The sequence below is a fragment of the Periplaneta americana genome, chromosome 12 (genome assembly GCF_040183065.1).
Source record: "Periplaneta americana isolate PAMFEO1 chromosome 12, P.americana_PAMFEO1_priV1, whole genome shotgun sequence".
NCBI classification, from domain to species: domain Eukaryota; kingdom Metazoa; phylum Arthropoda; class Insecta; order Blattodea; family Blattidae; genus Periplaneta; species Periplaneta americana.
In genome coordinates, this window is record NC_091128.1 from 147,104,632 (window position 1) to 147,132,294 (window position 27,663).

At 34.3% G+C, this 27,663-nt stretch overlaps 1 protein-coding gene across 6 annotated transcripts; it reads left to right on the plus strand.

Annotated features, from left to right (window-relative positions):
- The first annotated feature begins 567 nt into the window (after window positions 1-567).
- On the plus strand, window positions 568-27,663 carry Cdc6 (Cell division cycle 6). Of its 6 annotated transcripts, none has more exons than XM_069842197.1 (10): window positions 568-708; window positions 1,420-1,740; window positions 5,364-5,564; window positions 7,313-7,512; window positions 8,738-8,904; window positions 9,009-9,255; window positions 14,244-14,415; window positions 16,326-16,543; window positions 19,523-19,663; window positions 22,084-27,663. In XM_069842197.1, the coding sequence occupies exons 2-10, from the start codon at window positions 1,437-1,439 to the stop codon at window positions 22,177-22,179; spliced, it is 1,746 nt and encodes a 581-aa protein (XP_069698298.1). In that variant the 5' UTR covers window positions 568-708; window positions 1,420-1,436; the 3' UTR covers window positions 22,180-27,663. The 6 variants fall into 6 exon arrangements, with proteins under 6 accessions (XP_069698298.1, XP_069698303.1, XP_069698299.1 ...); XM_069842202.1 differs by having other exon boundaries at window positions 16,329-16,543; XM_069842198.1 differs by having other exon boundaries at window positions 568-653.

Below are 27,663 nucleotides of genomic sequence, written 5' to 3' on the forward strand. Positions count from 1 at the left end.
GACCTGGTTCAAGAGGACTAAGAATATAATATAATAGCATATATAGTCCTCTTGACCTGGTTCTATCAGAGGCTGAGGCAGTATGGCCAACCTGTCAGCGTCGGATTCACGAATGCTACTCAGGCCACCTGTAGGACTTGGACAATCATCGCATGTGGGTCACAATGGACCAGACCACGTTGAAAACTGCCGCGAAAGGAAAACCTCACTCACTAACTTCTGCAAAGATTAAACTACTGTACAAATCCTATGCACATTGTGCGCATTCCATTTCATTCATTCACAATGGACCAAACCTGCCTCGGATCCATGTTCATCCCACGTGAAAGCCAAGCCAAGCTATCTGTGAAACAGTTGGTTTAGTTTATTGGAGGACACTGAATATTCTAATTATCAAGAGTTTAGAGGTCTATCTTCTAGAATCTATTGAAATTACAATAAAATCATTATATCTTAAACGTCTTTGATAATATTACTTGAATAGACAAATTTCCCTCTCTTACATTATTTGTGTTTGCTATGTTGGTCATTCGGACCGAAGATGCGCGCTTTAATTTCGCGCGTAAATTTAGGTGTTCACCACAATCACTAGTAACGTTAGGTAGTGTCAGTAAATTTAGTTTGAATGGAAACAAGTGTTTAGAATTTGGACGGTACAAGTCATTCCTGCAAATTATTAGCATGTACAAAGTGTTATAAGTGTAATAAGTAAGATTTTATATTAAGTTGCTGTTTTCTTCTCGTGTGAAAGTTATCTGGTAATGAAACTGAATAGCGTGACCGACCTTTGATTATTTGATGTATGGATTAAAGTTGTTTAATTTTGTATTTAATATAGTTTGATCATGAAACTGTAGCTGTTTCCTCCCTATATATAACTTATGTTGGAATTATGAGAGATCTTAGAATATTACTTCCAGTGAAGTTTATAGAATAGATATAATGCGACGATTGAAAAAAAATGTTTGGATTACTTTTATTGCACAAAGTGAATGGCTCAAAAATTGATCACATACGTCGAGTATATTTGTTGGTAATATGACTTGCATTTAGCACAGTGAAGCTTTATTTATTGCATGTTGACATATAAGCAGTTTAGACTTAGTAGGGTATCTAGGTTAGATTACAGTAGGACCTAGAGTTTAAAATTGGCCTGCTATTTCTCGCCACATTGATTTTCGACGCTGAATTACTACTACAGTTGAAAGTGTCTTTAGTCTCGGTATCTAAATAAATACTATTTCAAAATTACAATTTAGACAAATTCTTGTCTCTTAAGAAAATGTGTATTTTAAAAAAGATTGTGCTTACCATTAGGAAGAGCAATTAATTTGTTATGAATTGACAAGATTTCATTTAACACAGGCCTGATTTTCTAATGGGTGTTATAATTATAATGTAACTAATCATTACTTTTAGGTATTGAACTTCTTGCCATGGCACAAATTCAAACAAGACTTCAGTTCAACGTCAGAAAGAAGAGGTTAAATTATTCAGAGCTGCATACCGGAAAGGAAAATAAGTCTTCTACAGTAATATCTGTTTTTGATCATCAAGGAAAACCATATGAAACAAAGACTTGTAGTAATGAAAACGAGAACATTGAAACTAAAACTTTTAGCAGTAATAATGATGGTGATTCAGACATTCATCATGTAATTAAACATCAAATGAAGAAGCTTCCTTCAGGCAAGAAACGTTTACAGACTGCAGCTAGTGGTACCGAGGATGTTCCTTTAGGTTTGTTTTCTGACCTCACTTCCAGCAAATTTTATGTTAAAATTCGGTCTCGTTTACACACCGGACACTGGAGGAAAAGCGTATCTAAATAATTGAAAACAGCTTCAAAATCGTAGCACAAATACTCTAGATACAGGATGTGATGACCATAAACCCATCCCGCCTGCCCCAGATACCTTCGTTTTTTATATACCTGATAAGTGATTTTCGCCGACATTTTCACCCACAATGACGTGACTTAATGGTATTACCATGATGTTGCACTATGTGGAGAAAGTGAGAAAGCACTCCTGGGTTTTCTATAGCATGCGACACTGAAGGTTTTTTGACGAAACAAGTGGAAAAAATGGTCAAATTTTCAGAGGAAAGGTAATTTGTAATGTAAAGAATTCGTATAGGACGTCAGTTGACTTGAAAACGTATTAGAAAATATATAAAAACTGGAAAAAATTGATCGGTGTAGGTAACCTAAAAGTGATTATTTAACATGTGAAAGAAAGAAGTATATTTAACGTGTGAAAGAAAGGGGTAGAACACTTCAAAATATAATACAAACGCCAAGAGAACCAAAACTAACCTAACCTGCTACAGATTCCTATATGCAAGGCGTAACTAAGCTAAGCTAACCTAACCTAACCTAACACAGATTCCTGCACTGGAGAAGTTATAAAAATTCAAATTGAAAGCTTCAGTGTCACGTGCTATAGAAAAGTCACATTCCTTTTCTTCACTATGGCCCAGGAAATTTACTTATTTCTTTGCTGTGATCCAGGGTAAATCACTCCTTTTTTCGCTATGGTCCAGAGTGAATTTGTTGCTTATTTATCTTTCTGGATATTGGCAGCACTGCAGTACACATTTCAAGAGACCTCTGCCAGATATTGCCATAACTGTTTATGTGTAATGGATAAATTGTGTAAAAAGTTTCTTGAGTGGAATTGTAAAAATGTAGGCGTGGAACGCGATATACACACACATCTATAAATACTTAATTTGTGCAGCTTGTATGTTTTTAAAGTTATTTCATTTGATCATGGAATAACACAACACAAATCGGGCTTCAGTCCCATGTGTGGTGTGTAAACAAGATCGGAGTTTCAATAATGTTTATAATCATCAATACACTTTCAAGGCTAAATCTGGAATGGTGTATGAATTTGAAATATCATGAGAAAAAAAAAACATAGGCCTACGTTAAACTTACGTGACAGTTGACAATTCTCAAGTAAAGGGAACCTGAGGATATTGGGAAGGCCCAAATGATCTCCAAAATTCCATTTTAGCCTTCATTAATATCATTTACAATGGCAATCCATGATATCTCTACAATAGGTTTGTTTAATTGGAAAATAAAAGGAATTGATCCTCGTCTAACACTTAAAAAATTCTCCACGTGGGCTCAGGGGTGGGGTTTGAGGTTTTGCTAACATTTGGCTTTTATAGAAGTTCGGATCTTCTGCTATCTACTACTAAAGTGCAGTCAGGATTTTACGTAGTAGATCAGACTGATGCTGCAGTTGTCCAGTTAGATTAACAACATTGAGTCCATAATCATTGGCACGACAGCCTTCTTCAAAAACTTCCTTCGAAAATTATCCATTTATGGCCTGACTCCTCCATTTCCTCTCCCCAAGAATCCCAGTATCAGCATTGTTCACACTATCCTTTCATCTCTTCTCGATCTTCTAAATCTTTTTTTTTTTTTCTGTCTGGTCTCAAAGATTCTTATTCGATCAGCCTTCATTCTTATCATATGTGTGCATGCGCGCGCGCATTTTTTTTTTCCTTTTTGTAAGACAGTCATGACCAGTATGGTAGATCAGGAATGGATTTTAAATCTTGTAAATTGTTCCATCTTGAATTTTGATGTTCACTTGGAGAATTATTGTGGTAATTGCTATTAATTTTCCTTTTGATAACTCGCTTTATGGATTCATATGAAAAATTTTAGTTCTTCTTTACATTTATTCTAGTTCCTTTCTCGGCCAACATATCAGCTTTCTCATTACCATATATTTCACAGTGGGCTGGGATGTATTGGAGAACTAAGGTCTTATTTAAATTTTGAATCTGCCTTAACATGTAATGCATTTTCTTAATTTTTTCTGATTTGGGAACAGTAGTTGTACTAACTTGCCTGGATTGCAGCTTTGGAATCAGATAAGAGAACTATAATTTAATTTTTTCTAATTTAGGAAAAGTATATTATTTATATATTATCTAATGTACCGAAGTACATATGATATTTCCATGCAGATATTCTGCGTCATCATACGATGAAAGAGTAATGGGACGGAGAAAAATTCTCTCCAGTGCCGGGATTTGAACCCGGATTTTCAGCTCTACATGCTGATGCTTTATCCACTAAGCCACACAGGATACCCACCCCAGCGTCGGACAGAATCGTCTCAGATTAAGTTCCAACTCATGGGTTTCCTCTAGTGGCCGCCCTCTGCCAACTAGTCACTCATAACGAGTGCACCTCAGCACATGTGTGGACTTGTCCTACGTTCATAGACATCTATGACGTAGTGCAGAGGGCGGCCACTAGAGGGAACCCAAGAGTTGGAACTTAATCTGAGACGATTCTGTCCGATGCCAGGGTGGGTATCCGGTGTGGCTTAGTGGATAAAGCATCAGCACATAGAGGTGAAAACCCGGGTTCAAATCCCGGCGCCAGAGAGAATTTTTCTCCGTTCCATTACTCTTTCATCGTATGATAACGCAGAATATCTGCATGGAAATATCATATGTACTTCGGTACATTAAATAATATATATGATATGCATAGACGGCGCTTATTCCGTCGGATCCCGGCCAACTAGTCACTCATAACGAGTGCACCTCAGCACATGTGTGGACTTCAGTCCTACATTCATAGACATCTATGACGTAGTGCAGAGGGCGGCCACTAGAGGGAACCCAAGAGTTGGAACTTAATCTGAGACGATTCTGTCCGATGCCGGGGTGGGTATCCAGTGTGGCTTAGTGGATAAAGCATCAGCACGTAGAACTGAAAACCCAGGTTCAAATCCCGGCGCCGGAGAGAATTTTTCTCTGTTCCATTACTCTTTCATCGTAGGAAAAGTAGTTGTACTAACTGCCTGGATTGCAGCTTTGGAATCATATAAGAGAACTATATTTTTGCATTTCTGTAACCAAGGAAAAACAATGTTTACAATGTATGTGTACTTATTTTATGTAAATTTATGCAAAATCAATTATATCTACTTACACTATACCATGTTTAAATTATGTTAAATGTCTTACTTGTAGGATTATAAAGAATGTCCGTTTTGTAGAATCCAGAAAACCAAAGTGCAACTTCTTATTTGAGAATATGTTAATGATTTGATGCATGTATGCCTATGTATTTTAAATATTAGTTAAAATGAAAATTAACTATGAACAGTAATATCATTCACAACATGTATAATGGAACAGTATGTGTTATTTACGTTACTAATTTTTTCATTTCCTTTTCGTCTAAATAACATCTGCTATATTGTGCAATGGTATAACTTGTAAGTGTATTTGTATTATTTAGGCTCTGTTTGTTCTCTTTTCAGCTGGATTTGCATTTGTTACAAGTTATATTTTTTGTTGTATTTCTTTCATTTCAGGCATTGCGATAAGTGTGTCACCTCCAAAACGTGGCAAGATTGTACACGAAGGTAATTTTGGGGTAAAAAGAGGCAGTTATTCACCTTGTACGTCACCACAGCTGGCAACAGAGATTCAGTTGAATACATCACCTTCATACACAACTTCCTCCAAAAATGAATCTGAGAATTATTTTTCCCCAAGACGTTTATTTGCAAGGGGTATGTAATTATTTTAACCTTTTAATTATTTTTGGATTCTGAGTGTGCTTATTAGTAGAACACACAAGTTTCAGAATTGTTTAGGACAACATTAATTCATAACTTGTGCTATAGTCCATTGAGGGCCCGGACTCCTCCAATATTTTTAGTCATTCTGTCCTGTCCTTTGCCAGTCCCCTCCACCTCCTAACTCCAACCTTCCGTAAATCATTCTCCACATCTTGCAACCACCTAATCTTGGATCTTCCTCTTCCTCTTGCTTCATACAATCCTCGCCTGGGTAACATAGAGTCTGGCATCTGCTAAATATGGCTTAACCATCTAAGCCTTCCTCTTTTAATAGAGGATATTATGTTCGGTTCTCCAAACATCTCCATCAACTTCCAGTTCTATTCACAAACTGTCCATTTATAGTTCTAGTTAAAGTTCTGCTACTTACAGACCTGTTACTAAATCTACGTATTACTCTGTGAAAAGATTTATTAAATCTACATACTTAGACTTCAACAAACAAAATTTAATAATACAATCCCAAGGGAAAAAATGGAACTCTCTGCATCAAAATCCACAGTTAATTCCCGATTTACCACGAAAATCGTCTGTAGCTGCATTTAGATTGGCAACAGGCCATGATTGTTTGGCCAAACACCTGCATAGAATTGGAATATATCAGACCCCTAACTGTCCATTGTGCAACTCAAACCAAGAAATAGATTCGGAACATCTCAAAATCTGTGCTTCAGTGGCTGGTCATGATAATATCTTTCAAAAAAAATATTGGAGTGCAAGAGGTCAAATGACTTCATTGTCAAATGCCTGGCATTAGAAAACAACAACATTGTTCTAGGTCCATATATCTTTCTCAGAATCTTTCTTTCCCATATTGCCAGCATATTTTCTTTGTTTTGTTAACGTCCAGATTTCGCTTGTATACACTGGTCATAATATAGTTTTATAAACAATTTTTTTGGCATACCTAGATAAGGCATTGAATTACTTTTTCAAGGGCATAGAAATATCTGTTGCCAGCCATTATATGTGCCTCTATTTCCAGTGATATATCATTATTAGTATTTACCATCGCACCCAGCTACTTAAAGGTCGTGTGCAATTATCAAAATTATGTTGAAACTGAGTTATTCTCTGTCTCTCCATTGACCTTTTGGAGAATTTCATAATATTTTGTTTTGGATTCGTTTATTTCCAATTTTTTTTAGTGTCTCTTCAAATTCCTGTAGAGCCCCTCATAAACATTTTTTCTTTCGTTTTCGGAATTATTCAGTTATTGCTTTACTCATTTTAGTTTCCCTTGAAAATGGAGGCAGTGTCTTAACGGTTTTTCCCTTTCCCTCCACCGTATGTAGATTTGTTTGTGTATACCATGTTTTAAATATCTAGAAATAGAAGTGGAGTAATGGTTAGCGCGTCTGGCTGCAAAACCAGGTGGCCCGGGTTTGATTTCCAGTTGGAGTAAGTTACCTGGTTGAGGTTTTTTCCGGGGTTTTCCCTCAACCTAATTTGAGCAAATGCTGGGTAACTATCAGTGCTGGACTCCGGACTCATTTCATTCAGGTGCTAAATAACTTGAGATGTTGATACAGCATTGTAAAATATCGCAATAAAAAATAAAATTCACAAGGGGTTAAGTTAGATTGAAGAACACTCACATTATTACTCATAATTTTTTAATACTTGCAAGAAAGTATAAGTGTTTGAGTTATATATTTGAAGTATTTCTTATTCCTCAGGATCGGCATACCAACAGATACGTCAGGCTTTTCAAAGTTCTACATCAACAAATATGCCAGGACGTGAGGAACATCTGAAGAAGTTGCAAACATTTTTGCATAATCACTTAGCAGATGGTAGTTCAGGCACACTTTATATGTCTGGTCCTCCAGGCACTGGAAAAACTTCATGTCTGTCCAAAATTACGGATGTTCCTGAGGTATGATATGAAAGTACACATAGTTATTATGTTTTTAATAAGTTAATGCAGTATAGCTCTCTGTAGTTTCATATACAGTGATTCCTGCTTAAGACTTTTTCAATGGACCAACCAGTACATGTAAACTTCTTGCAAAGGAAAACATCTTAGAAGGGTAAACTAAAATTACTACATAATCACTATCAAAATTGAAAGAAGTGTATTGATAAATAATTTGGGAATTCCTGAAATTGTAACTGTGTAATAACTAGAGTCCTGCGTTTGGTTACTTTGAATATAAGCTTGGTACAGAGAGCAAGTTACGAGTCAATAGTTGATGCTGCAGTCTCTCCCTGCACGCCCTGGTATTGTGTTTTGACATCTATGTGTGTACTTGTGTCTATAAGTCGGTTCACAACAGCAATAGTCTCATGTACAGATCCAGAAACAAAATTTGGGCCAACTGAAACTTGGAAAATTCAGGTGGCCCAAATTTTGTTTCTGCATCTGTACAAAATACCATTTGAATTTAATAAAAATAATAACGAAGTATTTATTTAAAGGCAGCTTATATACAATAAAATAAATTTTTTACTATGGTTAGACAAAACTAAAAATTTTCAGGCGCCAGTCAGCCCTTTTATTTTCGGGAGTAGGCTAACACACATGCCCACACATGCAATGAGAAAAACATTTGAGCTAAGATGATACATTCACTGAAACATATTAAACAATATTAAATGTCTGTGCAATGCAAAAACACACCATCAAAGATGCTCTGCACTCTCTACTGAAGCTATGTTGTGACAATATCTTGAGATATGCAACAAAATTTGTAATGATGTTAATCTAAGAAGCATATTCGAATTTCTTCCTACAACCACTTTTGTTAACATTATGTATTAGTCGTAGCCATAAAAGAAATTGAAGTCTTAAAAAAAATTTGATCTCAATAAACATTTCAGGCACCCCTGACTAATTCTAAATCCTTTTATGCGTGTATGAATGTCTACAAAAAAAGTTAGGTTCACAACTTCTCTTTCAGTGGCCAACTTTTAAAGTGTCTTTTTTGTACAATTCTGATCATTTTCCCATTTCGTACTTTAGACACAAAGTCACTAGATGGTATCATCATCTTTTGCACTGAAAATCTGCAAAAAGCATTTTTCCCGCTTGGTCATCCGGTGTTATCTACATTGCAAATAAGGAAATAAATATGTTAATATTACGTTTTTATTCCTTTCAGTTTAAAAATGGCTATAAAATCATCAGTGTTAATTGTACTTCCATGAAGTCATCAGGTTCAATTTTTGCAAGAATTGCTCAAGAACTTTGCCTGAAAACTTCAAAAACTAGTGAAAAAAATTATTTAACAATGATTGAGAAGTATTTGGCTTCCAACCGTAAAATGATGTAAGTATAAAGCATGCATATACTATTGCTGGTTCTGAATATTATATTTGTAGTTCTTTAAAATTTATTTTATTACGTTTATCTCTTTATTTCATAATTTTCAGTCTATTGATTCTTGATGAAATTGACCAACTTGATAGCCGGAAGCAGTCTGTTCTGTACACAATATTTGAATGGCCATCAAGATCTGGTTACAGAATAGTGTTAATAGGAATTGCTAATGCATTAGACCTTACTGACAGAATATTACCACGTCTACAAGCTCGCCTTGATCTTAAGCCTCTTCTACTTCACTTTGCACCATACACAAAAATGGAAATTGTAGACATCATTACCGAGAGGTTAAAAGAGGTAAGAGATTATGTAAGGTTAAGTTAATGTACCATAACCTAAGAAATTGTTCAGGTCCATAAATATTTGTGCCATCAGTTTCATCTTTCATTCAATTTCAAATTGTACAGTGAAACCTGTTCAAGACGGAAGTGACATGGTCCTAATTTTTTTTTCCGTTGTGGACAGGTTTCCGTATTATTCAGGTGTGACATTAAAATGGAATATTTTGTCATTCATATACATGAAAAACAAAATGGCATGCCGCAAACTGCAAGAAGTACAAAATATTCCGTTTAACACTCGTCACATTAAATCAGCTTTCTGTCGCTTATTATGTTGGTGAATCATCTTGTTAAAATCTCATTTTCTGTATAAATATTATCGTAACTCACTCATTAGTCATTAAACTTTACTAAAGTTTACTAATCTCATTCTATTTAATATCTAACACTATACTCTAATACTGTACTGCATATCACTGCACATTATTAATTAATTGGACTGGAAGCCATCTATTAGAAGCCTTGAATTCTGGTTTATTTAATTTCTTTCCCAGTTCAATAGCTTGCTTTGCGGAACAGATCCAGAAATTGGCTTGTTCTTTGAAAGGTCATGAAGAACCCACTCTCTCAACAGTTCATTATTTCCACATAAAGAGTTGCTTTCTGGTTCCTTTTGTGTCACCAATATTGGCCGCACGCCACTCACTCATTATGATCATTATTTTTTAAAGTGTCACACCTGAGTTTTCCACAACTGTACTTCAATATTATTTCACATAGACTTTGTTTCTAATTTTCCTTTATCTCGATAACTTTTACTTCATCACTTAATGTTAATGCCACATTTTATGCAACTTTTTTCTTTTACCTGGAAATCACTACACTTGCGCTCTGTTTAGCTATGACAGTATACGGGTGTGAAGCATTGAAAATCTTTGAAGGGACTCTTCTGCCTAGTCAACAGGGTAATAAAATTTATGACCGACAGGCCAACACACCCTCGTACCCTCTACAATTTTGCAAAGAAAACTTTTTATCTTAGTGACCTACATATTTCGTATATTCCTTGAAATTACTCGCTGTTTCAAAATATAGTTACAAAATATAGTGTGTGTCCAAAATATTGTTTCCGTTTTGAACAGTAGCAGACAGTTTCTGTTTCCGCATTGGACAGTTTCCGTTTTATTCAGGAAAAATTACACGTAATACATACAAATTTCGCCGGGACCAATAAATTGTTCCGAAATAGACAGGATTCCGGATTGTTCAGGTTCCGAATTGAACAGGTTTCACTGTATTAACAATAAACTAGGTCTTATAATAAATTAATATGTTCTGGTATTATTGGTTTCTGTTTCGCTCTTTGCTATATTATTTACTCTCTCCATTTGCTTCAAAATTGTGTTTCAAACAAAATCAGTGATTAATTCAAGGGGTGCCTCTAGGGGAGGGATGACTTTTCAATAACTAATATAACTAACGATCGTGATTGGTTGAAATTTAAACTGCTGATTTTTAGTCTTGATTGTTAAGAGTTAAGAAGTCAGGTGTGCTGTATTTTTATGGTATAGTTTTCAATGTCAGTGTTGTTTAGAAAATAGGCCTATAATAATTTTGTTTAGTAAAATAATTATAGCATACACGAGGTGTGTTAAATGTCTAACCTTAATTTTTCCCATGTAAACAAATGAAAGACAGGAGGTATCCTTCAGTGGAGATGTTAGGGAACATTCATGCAAATGCGTGAATTTTTTCCTCATTAATAGCCAATATACATGTTCATGAAATTAGAAATAGTGAACAAATTAATATTCCATACTGTAGATTACATAAAACTAGTACAAATTTTTCTGTCATGGGGATGAAATTATATAATAAGCTTCCCAGTCAATATTATAAGTTACCAACCAATAGTTTCGAAGCTAGATTTTATAATTGGCTTTTAATTAATCCTTTCTACTCTGTAAGTGAGTTTAACATAAATTCACACGAAATTGTTTTTTAATAAATAAAGTTATTTAGATTAGTTACAATTATTATTCTGTTGCTGAGTTTTTCAACACATATTTGTATGAAATTGTATTTTAATAAATAAGTTTAATTGCAATTTAGTTAGTTTTCTTCAATTTAAAAGTTTCAAATTATTTCATGTTTTCATTGTATTACTTAAATTTTACTGTTTCTATTATTAGTGTTTTTTAAAATGTATTTATATGTTTTTTCAATGTATTCTGACGAAGCCTAAAACTGTATGTCTGCCAAATAAATTGAATTGAATTGAATTGAATTGAGTGCGTCAGTCCCTGACAGTTGGCCTATGAGTGAGGAAGAGAAGTGAGTGCCTGTCTGATTGTCAAATGACAAAACGACGTGAGCAGCAATATTGCATCAAAGCTTGGCGATAACCAAGTGCAAACCATTCACAAGATTCAACAGGCTTTTGGGAACGATGCCACGAGCATCTCATGGATAAAAATGTGGTACAACCATTTTAAAGATGGCCGAACATCAGTGGACAGCAAATTGCATCCCGGTAGGCACTCAACATGCCAAAATGACAATGTCATTGACCACATATAGACTTGGTCATGCAGGATCATCGTATCACAGTCTAAGAACTTGAAAAACGAGGTGGGGGTAAGCATTGGTTTGATACATTCAATTTAGACCAGAACTGTGGACAAGGGCATCTTGGCAGCTATATCACAATGTACCTGCCCATTCTTCGCATCTGATTCATACTTTCTTGACCAAACACAGCTTTCCTGTGGTTTGTCAGGCTCCTTACTCACCCGACATTGCTCTGTGTGATTTTTGTTTGTTCCCAAAGTTGAAAATGCTGCTGAAAGGGACCTGATTTCAATGAAGAGAAGACATTATGCGAAACGCGACTGTCCAGCTAAACATAATTCCTAAAGATATGTTCCAGAAGTGCTGCCAGCAATGATGGGACCACTGTGAGAAGTGTGTGCTTTACCAAGGAGACTATTTTGAAGGAGATTAGAGTAAATATATTGTGCGTGATGTATTTTTGTCGACCAAAGATTCGATATTTTTTTTAACACACCTCGTATAAACATAAATATTTCGGTATATGATTACAAAACAACAGACATTGTTTATTTTTCTTGGAGAAAAAAAAAAGAAAAGAAAAAGACGAATCGATGGAAAGTGCATACGTTGCATTTAATAAAAATTCTCAATTGACTTTAAATGAAGATGAAATCTGTGAACTGGTATTTCATCTGTGTTATCTTCATCTAGTGCTATTAGTGGTTAGCCAATGAATAAAATGGTTGGATGCAAAATCAAATTTAAAAATGATGAGGAACTAAATTCAATATGATAGGTTGTATTTAACTCATACTCAGAGTGGTGCATTTTGTAAACAGGGTGAGATGCATTTAAATATGACCCCGAAGCTCTTCAAAACATGGGAGAGGGGAGAGGGGTATAGATATCATTGTCCTTTAAAAACTTCCGAAAAAGTACTGAAGACGCACTCGTCTAATTTAATACTTACTGGCTTTTAAGGAACCCGGAGGTTCAGTGCTGCCCTCACATAAGCCCGCCATTGGTCCCTATCCTGAGCAAGATTAATCCAGTCTCTATCATCATATCCCACCTCCCTCAAATCCATTTTAATATTATCTTCCCATCTACGTCTCGGCCTCCCCAAAGGTCTTTTCCCCTCTGGCCTCCCAACTAACATTCTATATGCATTTCTGGATTCGCCCATACGTGCTACATGCCCTGCCCATCTCAAACGTCTGGATTTAATGTTCCTAATTATGTCGGGTGAAGGATACAATGCGTGCAGCTCTGCGTTGTGTAACTTTCTCTATTCTCCTGTAACTTCATTACTTTTAGCCCCAAATATTTTCTTAAGAACCTTATCCTCAAAAACCCTCAATCTTTGTTCCTCTCTCAAAGTGAGTGTCCAAGTTTCACAACCATACAGAACAACCGGTAATATAACTGTTTTATAAATTCTAACTTTCAGATTTTTTGACAGCAGACTAGATGACAAAAGCTTCTCAACCGAATAATAATAGGCATTTCCCATATTTATTCTGCGTTTAATTTCCTCTCGAGTGTCATTTATATTTGTTACTGTTGCTCCAAGATATTTGAATTTTTCCACCTCTTCGAAGTATAAATCTCCAACTTCTATAGTTCCATTTCGTACAAAATTCTGATCACGAGACATAATCATATACTTAGTCTTTTCGGGATTTACTTCCAATCCTATGTTATTACTTGCTCCAAGTAGAATTTCCGCATTTTCCCTAATCGTTTGTGGATTTTCTCCTAACATATTCACGTCATCCGCATAGACAAGAAGCTGATGTAACCCGTTCAATTCCAAACCCTTTGTGTTATCCTGGACTTTCCTAATGGCATATTCTAGAGCGAAGTTAAAAAGTAAAGGTGATAGTGCATCTCCCTGCTTTAGCCCGCAGTGAATTAGAAAAGCATCAGATAGAAACTGGCCTATACGGACTCTGCTGTAAGTTTCACTAAGACACATTTTAATTAATCGAACTAGTTTCTTGGGAATACCAAATTCAATAAGAATGCGTCTAATTTAATAGGTGAGTAATTATTACTAGTATTAAATTAGTCTGTTTATGTGAAAGGGGCATTTACACCGGTTTTATGTGACAAATTTATATATATATATATATATATATATATATATATATACATATATAAGTGCCTATAATAGTATTTAAAAAGAATATAAACGAATGAAAGCTGTATTTCTTCAATTGACCCCATTTTTCTGTGTTCCTTTTAAATTGCCTCTTTTATTAGGTAAGATCTTAATTATTGCTTCTTTTACAGACGATTCCACCTCCTCCCAGTATAGTATAAATGTTCCTCTCTCCCACCTGGGAAAAAGTTTCTGAATTCAACACTGAATGGAATGTTTATTAAGATGTACGATACTCGTTAAAATTACAAATTCTTGGAATACATGACATATTTTATATTTTATAGTGTGGTGTTTCTACAATGTTTCCACCAGCTGCTCTGCAGTTATTAGCCGGCAAGGTGGCATCGACATGTGGAGATGTGAGAAGAGCACTAGACATTGGCCGGAGAGTTATAGAATTAGCTGAGACCCAAATGTCCAGCCAAACAATGCCTCTTCAATCAAATCTGGACTTCGGTAAATAGATATTTCATTAATGAAAAAAAAATACGTTTAAGGGGACACGCTATTGAGTTTTCGTCAATTTTGGTCAATGTTAAAAGTTATTTTTTTTTACTAATGAACTGTATTGACTAGGAACAAACCCATGCACCATTTCATTGTAGGTAGTCTTGGCATCATTTTAAAAGTTCAAGAAACAAATTATCTTTATTTTAGACCCAGATATTTGTTTACTAAAATTATAAACACTTTTTGTATATTTTATTTTTTTCCGAGTACATTTTTCAACATAAAATTTTGAAAATAATTGTGCACATGTAACTCATCAACATCTATTCGATTTTAAAATTTCAAAAACTTACAATCAAAATTGTGGAGATTAGAAATCTCAGTAGCGTGTCCCCTTAAATGTTTTAGCTGTATTACATATTGTCTCAGTGTTTGGGAATTATTGTTTGTTCCCATTGTCAGCTATTCTCTCAAATGTTCATGATTACTCTGTTTTCCAGATGCTTTTTTTTTTAATTCCTGGCTACTTTTATTATCAGTGATTTGTGCAGTTGAATGTACGTATTATTTTATCAGTAAGTAATATTATTTTTGATGGAGAGATTAATGCTTTCACTTTTTTCTTGCTGTTAAATATAATTTTTACAAGAAAGACTTGAGTAGGAAGTTAGTTTTGCTATATAGATATATATAGAGGATTCCAGATTAAGAAAAAAAGCATTAATCTTATGGGCTGTATCTATGACTTATGCCTTTTGCCCGTCCACCAGAGAATTCTCAAATGCACAGTGAATGCAGAGTGTGAACAATGGATATTTTTGTACATATTGCATTGTTGAACTGCATTAACAGACAGTACTCATTGCACATTATCATATTACTTAGTAGATGATCCAGCTTGTCTGTTTTTCTTTTTTTAATCAGAATAAAATAGTATACAGAGCCATTGTTTTACCCAAATTCGTTTCCAGCAGTGCCATGGCGATAGGCACACATCACTTACATGCCGACACTCCAGTCCCCCTGTGGTCTGCGGACCGACATGACATACACGCGTTCTTATGCATCAAAATAAATTGGTTGAACAGACAAGGCTTAGTACCATTATTTTGAAAATTAAAATCGTGAACATGTTTAACATTCTTTATCTTTTCAAAGAAGCTGCTGAAATTGCTCTTTTTGTGCTTTGAGCAGATATAGCATCGTAAGAAATTTTCGTCCATATGTTGCAACTCTGCTGGCAAAATGTTGGCTATTTCTTCTCGTATTTTGTAGTTAATTGTTAAAATGTGATGTCTTCAACTTTTTTTTTCTTATCCAGTACCATTCCTGTTGTTTTGAATTTGTTGACTGTTTTATGAACTGTACATCTGTTAGATCAAATCCAGGAAAGCATTTCCGAAATGCTCTACAGCATGAGCAGGTGATTTGTTTTTTGTAAAGTTACAAAAAATGAGAAGCTTTTGTTCTGTACTAAATTTCTGCACCATAACTCACGCACTCACAACCCAAGAGAACTAAACAACACATCACGCTTCCCGATTGCCTTGCCTTGTTTGTAGCTGACCTTTCACATCGTACTTATCACTACGACATGTCTCGAAGCACAAGGAGAATAATTTCAAGAGCTTCTATGGAAAGGTAAGGAATGAAAGAACTTTCACAATTTTAATTTGCAAAATAATGGCAGGCCTACTAAGTTAGCCTTGTCTGTTCATCCTATTTAACTCGATACCTAAGAATGTGTGTCGCATTGGTGTATCAACTGCTGATCATGCAGGGACTGGAGTTTGGCAGGCAAACGGTTTGTGCCTGCAGCTATGGTCAGATAAAATGACAGCTCGGTACTTGAAACTTGATTAATATTCTTTTATGCTTCATAGTTTTAATGAGAACATATTCTTATTCATTTTCAGCAGGAAGTACAAGTCCCAGGAAGTCTCCTAGAAAAAATTCTCAGTTGGAGACAATAGGTCTGAAGGAGGTCATGACAGTGCTGGGCAATGTGTATGGTACGTCACAGTCTCTTGTGACTGACTGTGATGACAGTTTTCCATTGCAGCAGAAGGTGTTGGTTTCTGTGTTGCTGCTTATGCTGAAGAAAGGACGTAACAAAGACATCACCATTGGAAAGGTATATAATATATAATGCTAGTTTCTTGTAAATATTCTTTTATTATTTGTGGTTAATTTACAGAGGTGAATAGAATAAATGAGTAATTTTATACAGTTGTCCTTGAAATATTGTGTAACGTATAGATTACTATGAACTATTTTGAGTATAAAGTAATGTATGTATGTATTTAATGCTCAACCAGTTTGATTCAACATCATTTGGTTTCTGGCATACCAGTACAGAGTTCCTAGAGCAGCATTTCTCAAACTATGGTCCGCGGACCACCTGTAGTCCTCGAGGTCTGCCCTTGTGGTCCTTCAAAAAAGACAGAAGAAAAATCAAAATTCAAACGAATTGCGTATCAGACTATATAGCTGAAAATCTCAGAGTTTGTAAATGACACATGGCAATCGCCTTTCAATTTTTCTCCCAGTACTGACATTTTATGAAATTTATTTACTCTACCCGTCTATTGACTTCCTACTCTACTCTCAGCAACAAAAGAGAGATTTAAAGTACTATGAACGTGGTGGTTCTCGCTATCTTTTCCCTGCACATCTGACGTTGTGCCTGTAACCCAGTTAGGGACCACTCGAATTCATAACAGGACCAAAGTACCGAACCTTTTCATGTATTTATGACTTTCTTAATAGTTTGCACATTGAAATGGTCACGTACTGTACGTCTTACACCAATAATAGAACATGCAAAATTGCATCTTTACTTGTTGAAAATCGGGCATGTTTCTGCATTCATTTTTTTTTATTTATCTTTTTGCAGATGACGATATAAGAAATTTCCTTGTATTAACATTAACTTAATTAGTTAATACTAAGATAAAATTAATTGAATTGAATTAATTTTAATTAATTATTTCTAGATTAAAATGTAAGTATATTGATATTAAAATATGCTACATAAATGATAAATTTGCTTTTGAAGGGAACAAGAGTAAGGTGGTCCGTGGAACTGTTCTGACTTTAAAAAGTGGTCCCCACTTCAGAAAAGTTTGAGAAACGCTGTCCTAGAGAATTTAAAATTTATACATTTTTTACAAACATTTAAATGTTTCCAATTCATAATAGAATTTTCCTCATTACAAACGACACACTGAGGTGATGGTAAATACCCAGTTTATATAAATACTCCGCCAGGCAGTTGTATCCTCTGGGAATCCTTATGGCAGCTACAGTCTCTTTACGCGGATGATCAGGAAGTATCTCTGACTTGTCAATAAGACCAGCTCATTTCTTGCCATCACTCTTTGTTTGAAGATCTGAGAGAAACTCATTCTTAAATGAGCGGTTAACTAATCGTTTAAAGTTGTGATACGAAAGTTGGGAGGTCGTTCGTAACGAGTGATAAAATATTAATAATAATAATAATAATAATAATAATAATAATAATAATAATAATAATGTTAAATTTAAATGCTTCAGTGGTTCATATGGTTTAGATTTCATGGACTAGATTTAATGGATTTCGTGTGTATAATGAATTTTAGATACATAATTAAGTCTTATAAATGTAGTATTATGTGTACCTGGGTACATAAAATTATTATGAAATTTAGGTCCCTTGAAAGGATATTTGTAGGAATCACCCAGTTTAAGAAAACTTAAGTTGTAAACCAATTTTTTGTGTTTCAAACTATCAAAGAAAACAGTCCGTAAACTTAAATAAGTTTAACTGAAAGGCATCACACAATATGTTTTAAATGTTAGCTATTGGAAACCAGCTTAATGAATGCTTCTGTTACACTTAAGGCATTCTCTGGAACAAGAACTTAACTGCAAAATCTCGAATTTGAGATAGTATCAGACATTTTAGATCTCTTATAACAGTATTGGACAAATGTTTCTAGAGGGTGCTTTTTTTGTTGAAGGGAAGTAATATTTTGTCAAGAGAGAGATGTGTTATTAGGAATTCAGTATATGCTGAAAACGGAAAATTGATTTAACGTATGTTAAGTTGCTATTCCTGGGAATGCCTCAATTATTATATATATTTTTAAACATAATTTTATGTGCAAATCAAGCTGTAAAGTTGATTTGAATAATTTCGAAGGAAAAATTGTTCCGGGGCCGGGCATCGAACCGGGACCTTTGGTTAAACGTACCAGCGCTCTACCAACTGAGCTATCCGGGAACTCTACCCGACACCAATCCAATTTTTCCCTCTTTTTCCACAGACCTCAAAGTGGGCTGACAACCGTCAAGCAACCAACATTGAGTGCACACTAACTCTTTGTGACTTAAATTGTTATGAATTATTCAAATCAACTTTACAGGGATTTATACTCGAAAGCTTGATTTGCATAATACACGTCACTGTTCATTAACAGTAAACCACAATTTAAGTCACACAGAGTTAGTGTGCACTCAATGTTGGTTGCTTGACAGTTGTCAGCCCACTTTGAGGTCTGTGGATATTGAGGGAAAAGTTGGATTGGTGTCGGGTAGAGTTCCAAGGTAGCTCAGTTGGTAGAGCGTTGGTACGTTTAACCAAAGGTCCCAGGTTCGATGCCCGGCCCTCGGAACAATTTTTCCTTCGAAATTATTCAAATCAAATTTACAGAGAGTTATACTTGAAAGCTTGAGTTGCATAATACACGTCACTGTTCATTAACAGAAAACCACAATTTAAGTCGCACAGAGTTAGTGTGCACTCAGTGTTGGTTGCTTGACGGTTGTCAGCCCACTTTGAGGTCTGTGGATATAGAGGGAAAAATTGGATCGGTGTCGGGTAGAGTTCCCGGGTAGCTCAGTTGGTAGATCGTTGGTAAGTTTAACCAAAGGTCCCATGTTCGATGCACGGCCTCAGAACAATTTTTTCTTCGAAATTATTCATAATTTTATGTTTCAAATTAAAGTAATTTCATTAGGATGTACGAGATCACATGTCTTTAAAGTTTCCAAATGTGAGCTATTGAAAAAAAAATATTGTAGTCTTCCACTAATTTGATATATTTTAATACACGCAATTTTATGCTTTCAGCTTCATGAAGTTTACTGTCGAGTATGCAGGAAGAAGAATTTCCTCGCCATAGATCAAGCAGAATTTGTTAGCTTATGTCAGCTTGTTGAAACAAAGGGTATCTTGAGGATTCAAAGACGTAAAGAATCCAGATTATCAAGAGTGAGTCACTTTTTGCATTAGATAATGATGCTTATTAATAATAAGTTATTATACAGTATTACCTCAATATAGGGGATTTAAGTTTAGAGTACTTTTCAGTTTTGCATACATATTTTAATCCCCCATCTAAAATCCCATACATTATAATGCAAAGATATTTCATTTTCATGTTTTATTTAGTTGTGATCATTTCATTATTACATACGGGAAAGTTTAAAGTTGGCAGTATATTCTTTTAACTGTTTTATCTTTACTTCATTTAATGTTGGTTGCAGATTTTTATGTACTATGTGTATCTGTTTTTATTTTGAAGATGTTGGCTGGAAACTTAGTATTGTATGTAAAGTGTAGCACCTCACATGCATTTGGTCTTTGTCCTGTGTTTTTCTAGCAAGAATGATTGATTCTCAAGTCACTGCATGAACTTCAGTGGTTTATAGGAGATAAATTAATTATTGAGAAAAATAAACTAAACTAAAATCACTAATTTCTTCAAATTTTACTATTGTTTGTACTATGTACTATGTGTATATTTGATGTAGATAATAACTTTTTTTTAACTTCAATAATTTCATTGCATGACATTTTAAAAATTGAGTGATATGTATATTGCTTATAGTTTTGTATAGGCATAGCGTGTAACTTTTTGTTATTGGAATCATTCCTATAAACTTTTCCTACTAAAAATTACTGCAGGAATAAACTCTTGTAAGTGTGGGTCAGACTTGGTATGTATGTATGTATGTATTACTTGAAAATAGAGAAATTGTTTTACTGAAAATAGACTACTGTTCCTTCAACATCTAATATTACGTTTATTTTCTGGCTCAGTTTTTTATATTAATAATAAAATGTGTTGAAAACAAAAGAATCACGGCACAAAATATTTTATTACTTCGACTTTTGTTAGAACAATCATTTCATTACAATTCCTTCTGTCATAACTGAAAGATATTGCACAAACTACAGAGGAATCAGTCTCCTAAATAGTGGATACAAAATTTTCTCAAGAATAATAGCTCTTAAGTTGGAAGCTCACTACAAATCTCTCATTGGTGAAGAACAAAACGGTTTTCGAAAAGGCAGATCTTGCGCAGATAGATATTTTACTTTGAAAATTTTGATCGAAAAACATAGGGAATTTAATAAAGAAACTCACTTTGCTTTTATTGATTACGAAAAAGCTTTTGACCATGTTGATAGAAATAAGCTCTTTCAAATTTTGGCAGATGATTCAGTTCCAAACGCAGTTATAAGAACAATTTACGAATTATATAACCACAATATTATCAAAATTACTATTGGATCAGAACATACCGAATGGAGACCAATAATCTGTGGAGTTCGTCAAGGATGCCACCTCTCACCACTTTTATTCAATATATACATCAACTCCATCATCAGACATTGGCGACTAACAATTCATGGAAACATCCCGCTCTTCCGAAATTGTACTCTAGATACATTATTATAATATGCAGACGATCAGGTTCTTTTTGCTACAAATGAAGGCGAGCTGCAATACTCAATACATCACCTGAATATAATAGCACAAAATTTCAATATGAAAATTTCCCTAAACAAAACAAAAATTATGGTGTTCCAAGGTAAACAGCCAGTTAGGAGTAAAATTTGCATTGGAACCCATACGTTAGAACGGGTAAACTCATTTAAATATTTAGGTTATAATTTGACATATTTACCTGTTACTGATATATCTGAAAATATTCAACATTTTAATGGTGCCTTAAGAACCATCAACCAGGTTTTCACAACCACGAAAACCCAAAAACATACCAGGTTAAAAGCATATAAAGTTCTAGCAAGACCTGTTCTCATGTATGGTAGTGAGGCCTGGACTGTCCGAAACTCAGATGTTCAACGCCTAACAACTGCGGAAATGAGATTTCTAAGGAGGACTGCCGGCTACAGCTTGCTTGATCACAAAAGGAATGAACTAATTAGACAAGAATTGAAAATTACACCTATTTATGAACATCTCAACCACTATAGACAAATATGGCTTAACCATGTCAATAGAATGGACCGTTGTTCCAGACTCCCAAGACAAATTCTCCGCTATATACCACATGGAAGACGATCTTTGGGACACTCCCTGAAAAGATGGACGGAAACAGTAACAGGCCACTAGGCCTAATACCTGCTAGGACGATGATGATGATGATGATGATGATGACTGAAAGATTGTTTCAACAAATAGCGATCTTTCTATTAAAACAAGTTTAATCAGTTTAAGAAAATTATCGAAAAATACTAGATTATGACACATTTTCAACTTCACAACACGAACTTAAATTTATACATTGTCCTTTTTAATGATTGTCTAAAAAGTGTTTATATATACGTGCCATTGATTCATTGTCTTTAATATTTCTCATTAGATTTGTTTCTTTACACAGGTGTGCCTGGAGTGGGATGAAGAAGAAGTGTGTGCAGTTCTGAAAGACAAACAGTTGTTGGCATCTATATTAAATGATACGTCATGCTTGTCTTGAAGCTGCATAGACCACTTGAGCACTGATTCTCGGTAAAATAAAATTAAATGTACCGGTATCTCAGGAACAGATGCAAGAAGTTGAGTACCTATGACTATAGTATTTTAAGTATAGGACAAAGTATTTTCAAAGACATTTAGGCTTAATTTAACTCTAGTGAAATTTTGGAATGAAAATTTAACGTTTGATATAATTGAATTTTGTTCTTATTTTATCTGATAGAAAATATCTTTAAATACATTGAGTCTTAAATGGATACACACACGAAGATATACTAGCATTGAATATGTGGGCAATATGTTGAGGTATGCAACCTACAATTTGTTTCAACGTACACAATTTTATAATGGATTATTTTGCTACAATTAATTTATGACCGCTTTTTATTTTATAATTGGTCAGATAATAATAGTACTACTGAGAGTTGTAATATGAGAATTTTACCTCTCTGTCTCCAGAAATGTTAATGACGAATGTAGAATTATTTATGTCTTAACTTATTTATTTATTCATTCATTTAATATTTTTCAGTTCTGAATTTTATAGGCTTAACTGTCCAATATTTTGTTTTATGTTAAACTGCAGAGAAGAGTAAGGAGTCATGGTGAAGATATTTCAAGATACAATAGTAATTTCAGATTGCGTGGCAGTTATATATTAATAAAACTTGCCACCTAGTCGGATAAATAGTTCAATTAATAATTTTACATTGAGTCAGTATGTTTCACTTCAACATTAAAGTATGTTTTCAGTGGGAAGTCAAGTGTACCTCTGTAGTAAAACCCAAGCTGTCATTGACAAGTCACTTAACTGACAATACCATTTTGTACAATGTGACATCAGATACGCTATTTTTAAATGGAGGAAAATTAATTCGTTTTTTTAAAGTGCATTTTCAAGAGTTCTATCTGTGCTAGTTTCTATAGGTACTATTGGAAACTGTTTATACCAACTGAACTTTTTCTTTGCACATCAGTTGAGGATGCTTTTGAGTACGAGAATTTTAAGATTTTATATGAGATTGGTGGCGATTTGCATTTATTTTCTTCTTATACCAGTGACTGCTGTATGTATTTATTGAACATGTCTGCCAAATTTGTGTGCTGATTGCTGATAATATAGCCATAGTGTGCATTGATCTCTGCATCCTTGTGAGATATTTACATTAATAGAAAGACTGACAGACCAATGTGCCTACATTCAGTCACAAAATGTGAAATTGGTCAACCCTTGTTTATGTAGAATTTCATTTCTTCTTAATGCAGTTGTTAAAAAGTGTGATTCAGTTTCTCTAAATAAACAAGGATCTGTAATTTGAAATTTGGGTTACACCATTTGCTACAAAGATTTTTTCTTGAAACAACTAGAATACAGGTAAGTAATAAAAACCGTGTCATAACATTGCGAGAAATCAAGGCCAACTGTATAGAGAAGTTTGTAAAGTAATCATTACTTACTTTCTATTTGCTTTTTTTTTTTTTTTTTTTTTTTTTTTTGGGTGCAAGGGAACTTACAGATTTTTGGTCCAGGGAAAGTACTCTTCTTTATTTGTTGATAAAACACATTACCCATTTCAACTTGATATTTTGCATCAACATTTCCTGAGTTAGCACAATCTTTGGTCCATAGAAAATTATTCGGAATACATAACATAGCAGTCTTTGCTGATCTTCACTTGTTTCTCCTCTCTTTTGGTTCAAGGCTCCAGGTGTCACGTTCACTAATGCTGGAACAGTTTGCCTGTCTGTATTCTAGAGTTTAGCATCTTTCTTGATGTAATTGCTCAGCACTTAATCTGTGTATTGTTTGTTTAATTATCAAAGCAGAAAATATACTTGAGAAAGACATTATTGCAGGTCACTATGCAACTTTGTAGTGTACCTAATCTGTGATTATAATAACGTAAAATGTTAGATGTTGTAACAGTGTAATTTAAAGTGGACAGACCAGTACAGAACATGTGCAGAAACTAGTGAATCTTGCAAGAAACAATATTGCAATTACGATGAAAAGAATTTGAAATGCCAGTGATAAATATTTAGAGACTTGCTGAAAAATTCAACAAGGTAAATATAAAATGTGAACTAGGCTAATTCTTTTCTCCTTTTATCATTAGCAATTGTTTCACGTATTTTTGTTTAAACTTTTGAAGAATAAATTTGCAAAGCAAATAGGCTAATCTTTTATATCTTCAAATTATAGTTTTTCATTATGACTTTTCATGGGACATTTGAAAGTCTTATGTAGTTTCATAGAAAAACTTAAAATCTGCAAACGTTTTTACTGAAAAATTTTACAAATAAATGGACTGTATATAAGTAAAATATTACTTGTGATAATTAGAGCCCGGATTTATATGCATTAAAAGTTAATATTGTTAGTCTGTATAAAAGAATGCCCCTACTTTTAGATGCTATTCTTGTTGGTACTGTTAATGGACTTTAATCCTCCTAACCGCCACTTACAATCAGCATGTGGTTTAAAGCATTCACAAGGTTTGTGACTAAATTTTCTATTACATTTCAGTGTGTTCTGAACCAGACTCAGAAACCCTTAATTGACACCACATTCACTCAACTATTCTTAACTTTTAGTGCATATAAATGTGAGTTCTATTGATGGTGTTTAGGTAAAAAGGTTTAACCCTCAATTTTGAAATGTGATTTTTTGTTGCTGTAATTAGTGCAATTATTAAAAATTTAATTACAAAACGTGAAGATATGTTTTTGGACAATTATGTTTATATTATTTTCGCCTGTACAAGACCTTGGCGAGACCTGTACTTTGTTACGGCAGTGAGGCATGGACATTGAGGAAGAAAGACGAAAGCAGAATAACGGCTAATGAAATTAAATTTATGAGATATACAGCGGGATATACGAAATGGGATCACAAATGCAATGAAGATGTAATGGAAGAATTACAACTAGAACCTGTAATTAATCACGTAAAACATTATCAGAACAACTGGATAAATCATCTGCATCACACGCATAGAGATAGAATCCCAAAAGTCATGCTCCACTATTGTCCAAACGGGAAGAGAGCTCTCGGTTGTCCAAAGAAGCGCTGGATTGAAAATTCAACTGTGAGATCGTAACAGGCCATTTGGCCTAATACTTGAAGGGAAGAAGAAGAAGAAGTTTACATTATTTCATATAAAGTAACTAATAATAATGTGCTAAAATTTAATTATAGCTATTTCAGAAAAATGTTTCTGTTGTGGGATAAGCCCTTTTACCTGAACATCGTCGATATGCAAAATAGTGTTTTCACACAAAATGTAGTGACACAATGTAATTAAAGTTGAACTACGCTGTTCTTCCTAAGTCGTAACATTCATTTGTTGTTAAAAATTTGTTTCACACTTATTAGAACCAAATGTTTTTCTGCAAATGAATGTATGCCGTTTTCTAAGCTACATTTCCATTCTGATTAAAAGCTTTCCTGTACAATTGTCATCTCATTTAAAAATTTAATTTCAATTGAAAATGTAACAATTTTTGTGTGCAATGTAACACTTCAGCTATACATTTCTGTAATTAACTTTTTTTTTTACTTGGTATGTTATAAATACAGTGAGGTTAGTTGGAGACGCTCGAGTTTTGCAGGAGTGGTTCCCCGCCAAGATATGGCATGACCACCGGAAGTAGTGCTTTTGCATTCTCGGCGTGCACAAGCAATGATTGACACTGCAGTTTTGCTTTAGTTGTGTTTGAGAAGTTAGCAGTGAAAGTTGTAATCTTAGAAGTTTAAGTAAGTTTAATGTCCTCCATGTAGGCTACTGTTGTAATGACTTATTCATTACACGAACGTATTTCTCTATATAATGAATACATACGGAAACGAAAATCTTGTGCAGCGACAAGATGCAAATTTCGGGAAAAGTTTCCAGAGAGACCTGTTCCAGTTGCCAGTACAGTAAGAAGACTTTATAAGAAGTTCATGTGGACAGGTTCGGTAAATGATAAAAAACCGAAAAGAGAACGTCATGTTCTGTCGGAAGAGAAATTAGACGAGATTGGAGAAAGATTGGAACTCTGATGCTTAGCCAGGAAACTGGAATAAATAAAAGTTTTAACAGCCTCCAATTTTTATTTATGTCGTAGGCTTAGAAATCAAGTTTATGCAAGAAACCCACACTTCATAAACACGAACTTAAAGGAATATACGAGATGCAAATAACTTCTATCAGTGCTGAAACAGAATATAAGAGATGCAAATAACTTCTATCAGTGCTGAAACAGAAAATAAGAGATGGAAATAACTTCTATCAGTGCTGAAACAGAATATAAGAGATGCAAATAACTTCTGTCAGTGCTGAAACAGAATATAAGAGATGCAAATAACTTCTATCAGTGCTGAAACAATATAAGAGATGCAAATAACTTCTGTCAGTGCTGAAACAGAATATAAGAGATGCAAATAACTTCTATCAGTGCTGAAACAGAATATAAGAGATGTAAATAACTTCTATCAGTGCTGAAACAGAATATAAGAGATGCAAATAACTTCTATCAGTGCTGAAACAATATAAGAGATGCAAATAACTTCTATCAGTGCTGAAACAGGATATGAGAGATGGAAATAACTTCTGTCAGTGCTGAAACAGAATATAAGAGATGGAAATAACTTCTGTCAGTGCTGAAACAGAATATAAGAGATGCAAATAACTTCTATCAGTGCTGAAACAGAATATAAGAGATGCAAATAACTTCTATCAGTGCTGAAACAGGATTTGAGAGATGCAAATAACTTCTATCAGTGCTGAAACAGAATATAAGAGATGCAAATAACTTCTATCAGTGCTGAAACAGAATATAAGAGATGCAAATAACTTCTATCAGTGCTGAAACAGGATATGAGAGATGCAAATAACTTCTATCAGTGCTGAAACAGAATATAAGAGATGCAAATAAATTCTATAAGTGCTGAAGAACTTGCTAGAATGACTGCAAATTTCATAAAAAGATGTCAAATGTGTGTTGCAGTAAATGGAGGACATTTTGAGCAACGAATGTGATCTTGGTAAGTACTGTAACTTTTAAGCACTGTAACAGTAGGATTGTAGACCTAAAAGTGCTGGAGACGAGTGCGTGTCCCTCGCGGTAACCAACACATTTATAGCCAGCTGGCTCCGGACAAAAACCCTAGCGTCCACAACTAACCTCACCGTAGTTATGCAATTAGAATTGTCAGTGATTAAGACATTTGAAATTATTGTAAGGATGTACGATATCTTCGTTAAGATATGAGTGTGCACAGAAAAAAAGAGTGCATGTTTGTATGAATTTTTTGTTACTGAAATTTGAGGCAAACATCACAGTTGTATAACTTCTGTGAAAGGTGACAGCAAACTGATTTATTCCTTTGTGCAACCTTTCTAATAAGAAGGTACCACAACTTGGAAGAGAACTAAAATTAAGAACTATTGTAATTGAAATCTGTATAAAATATTTAAACAAATAAAGACAAAAAAAATAA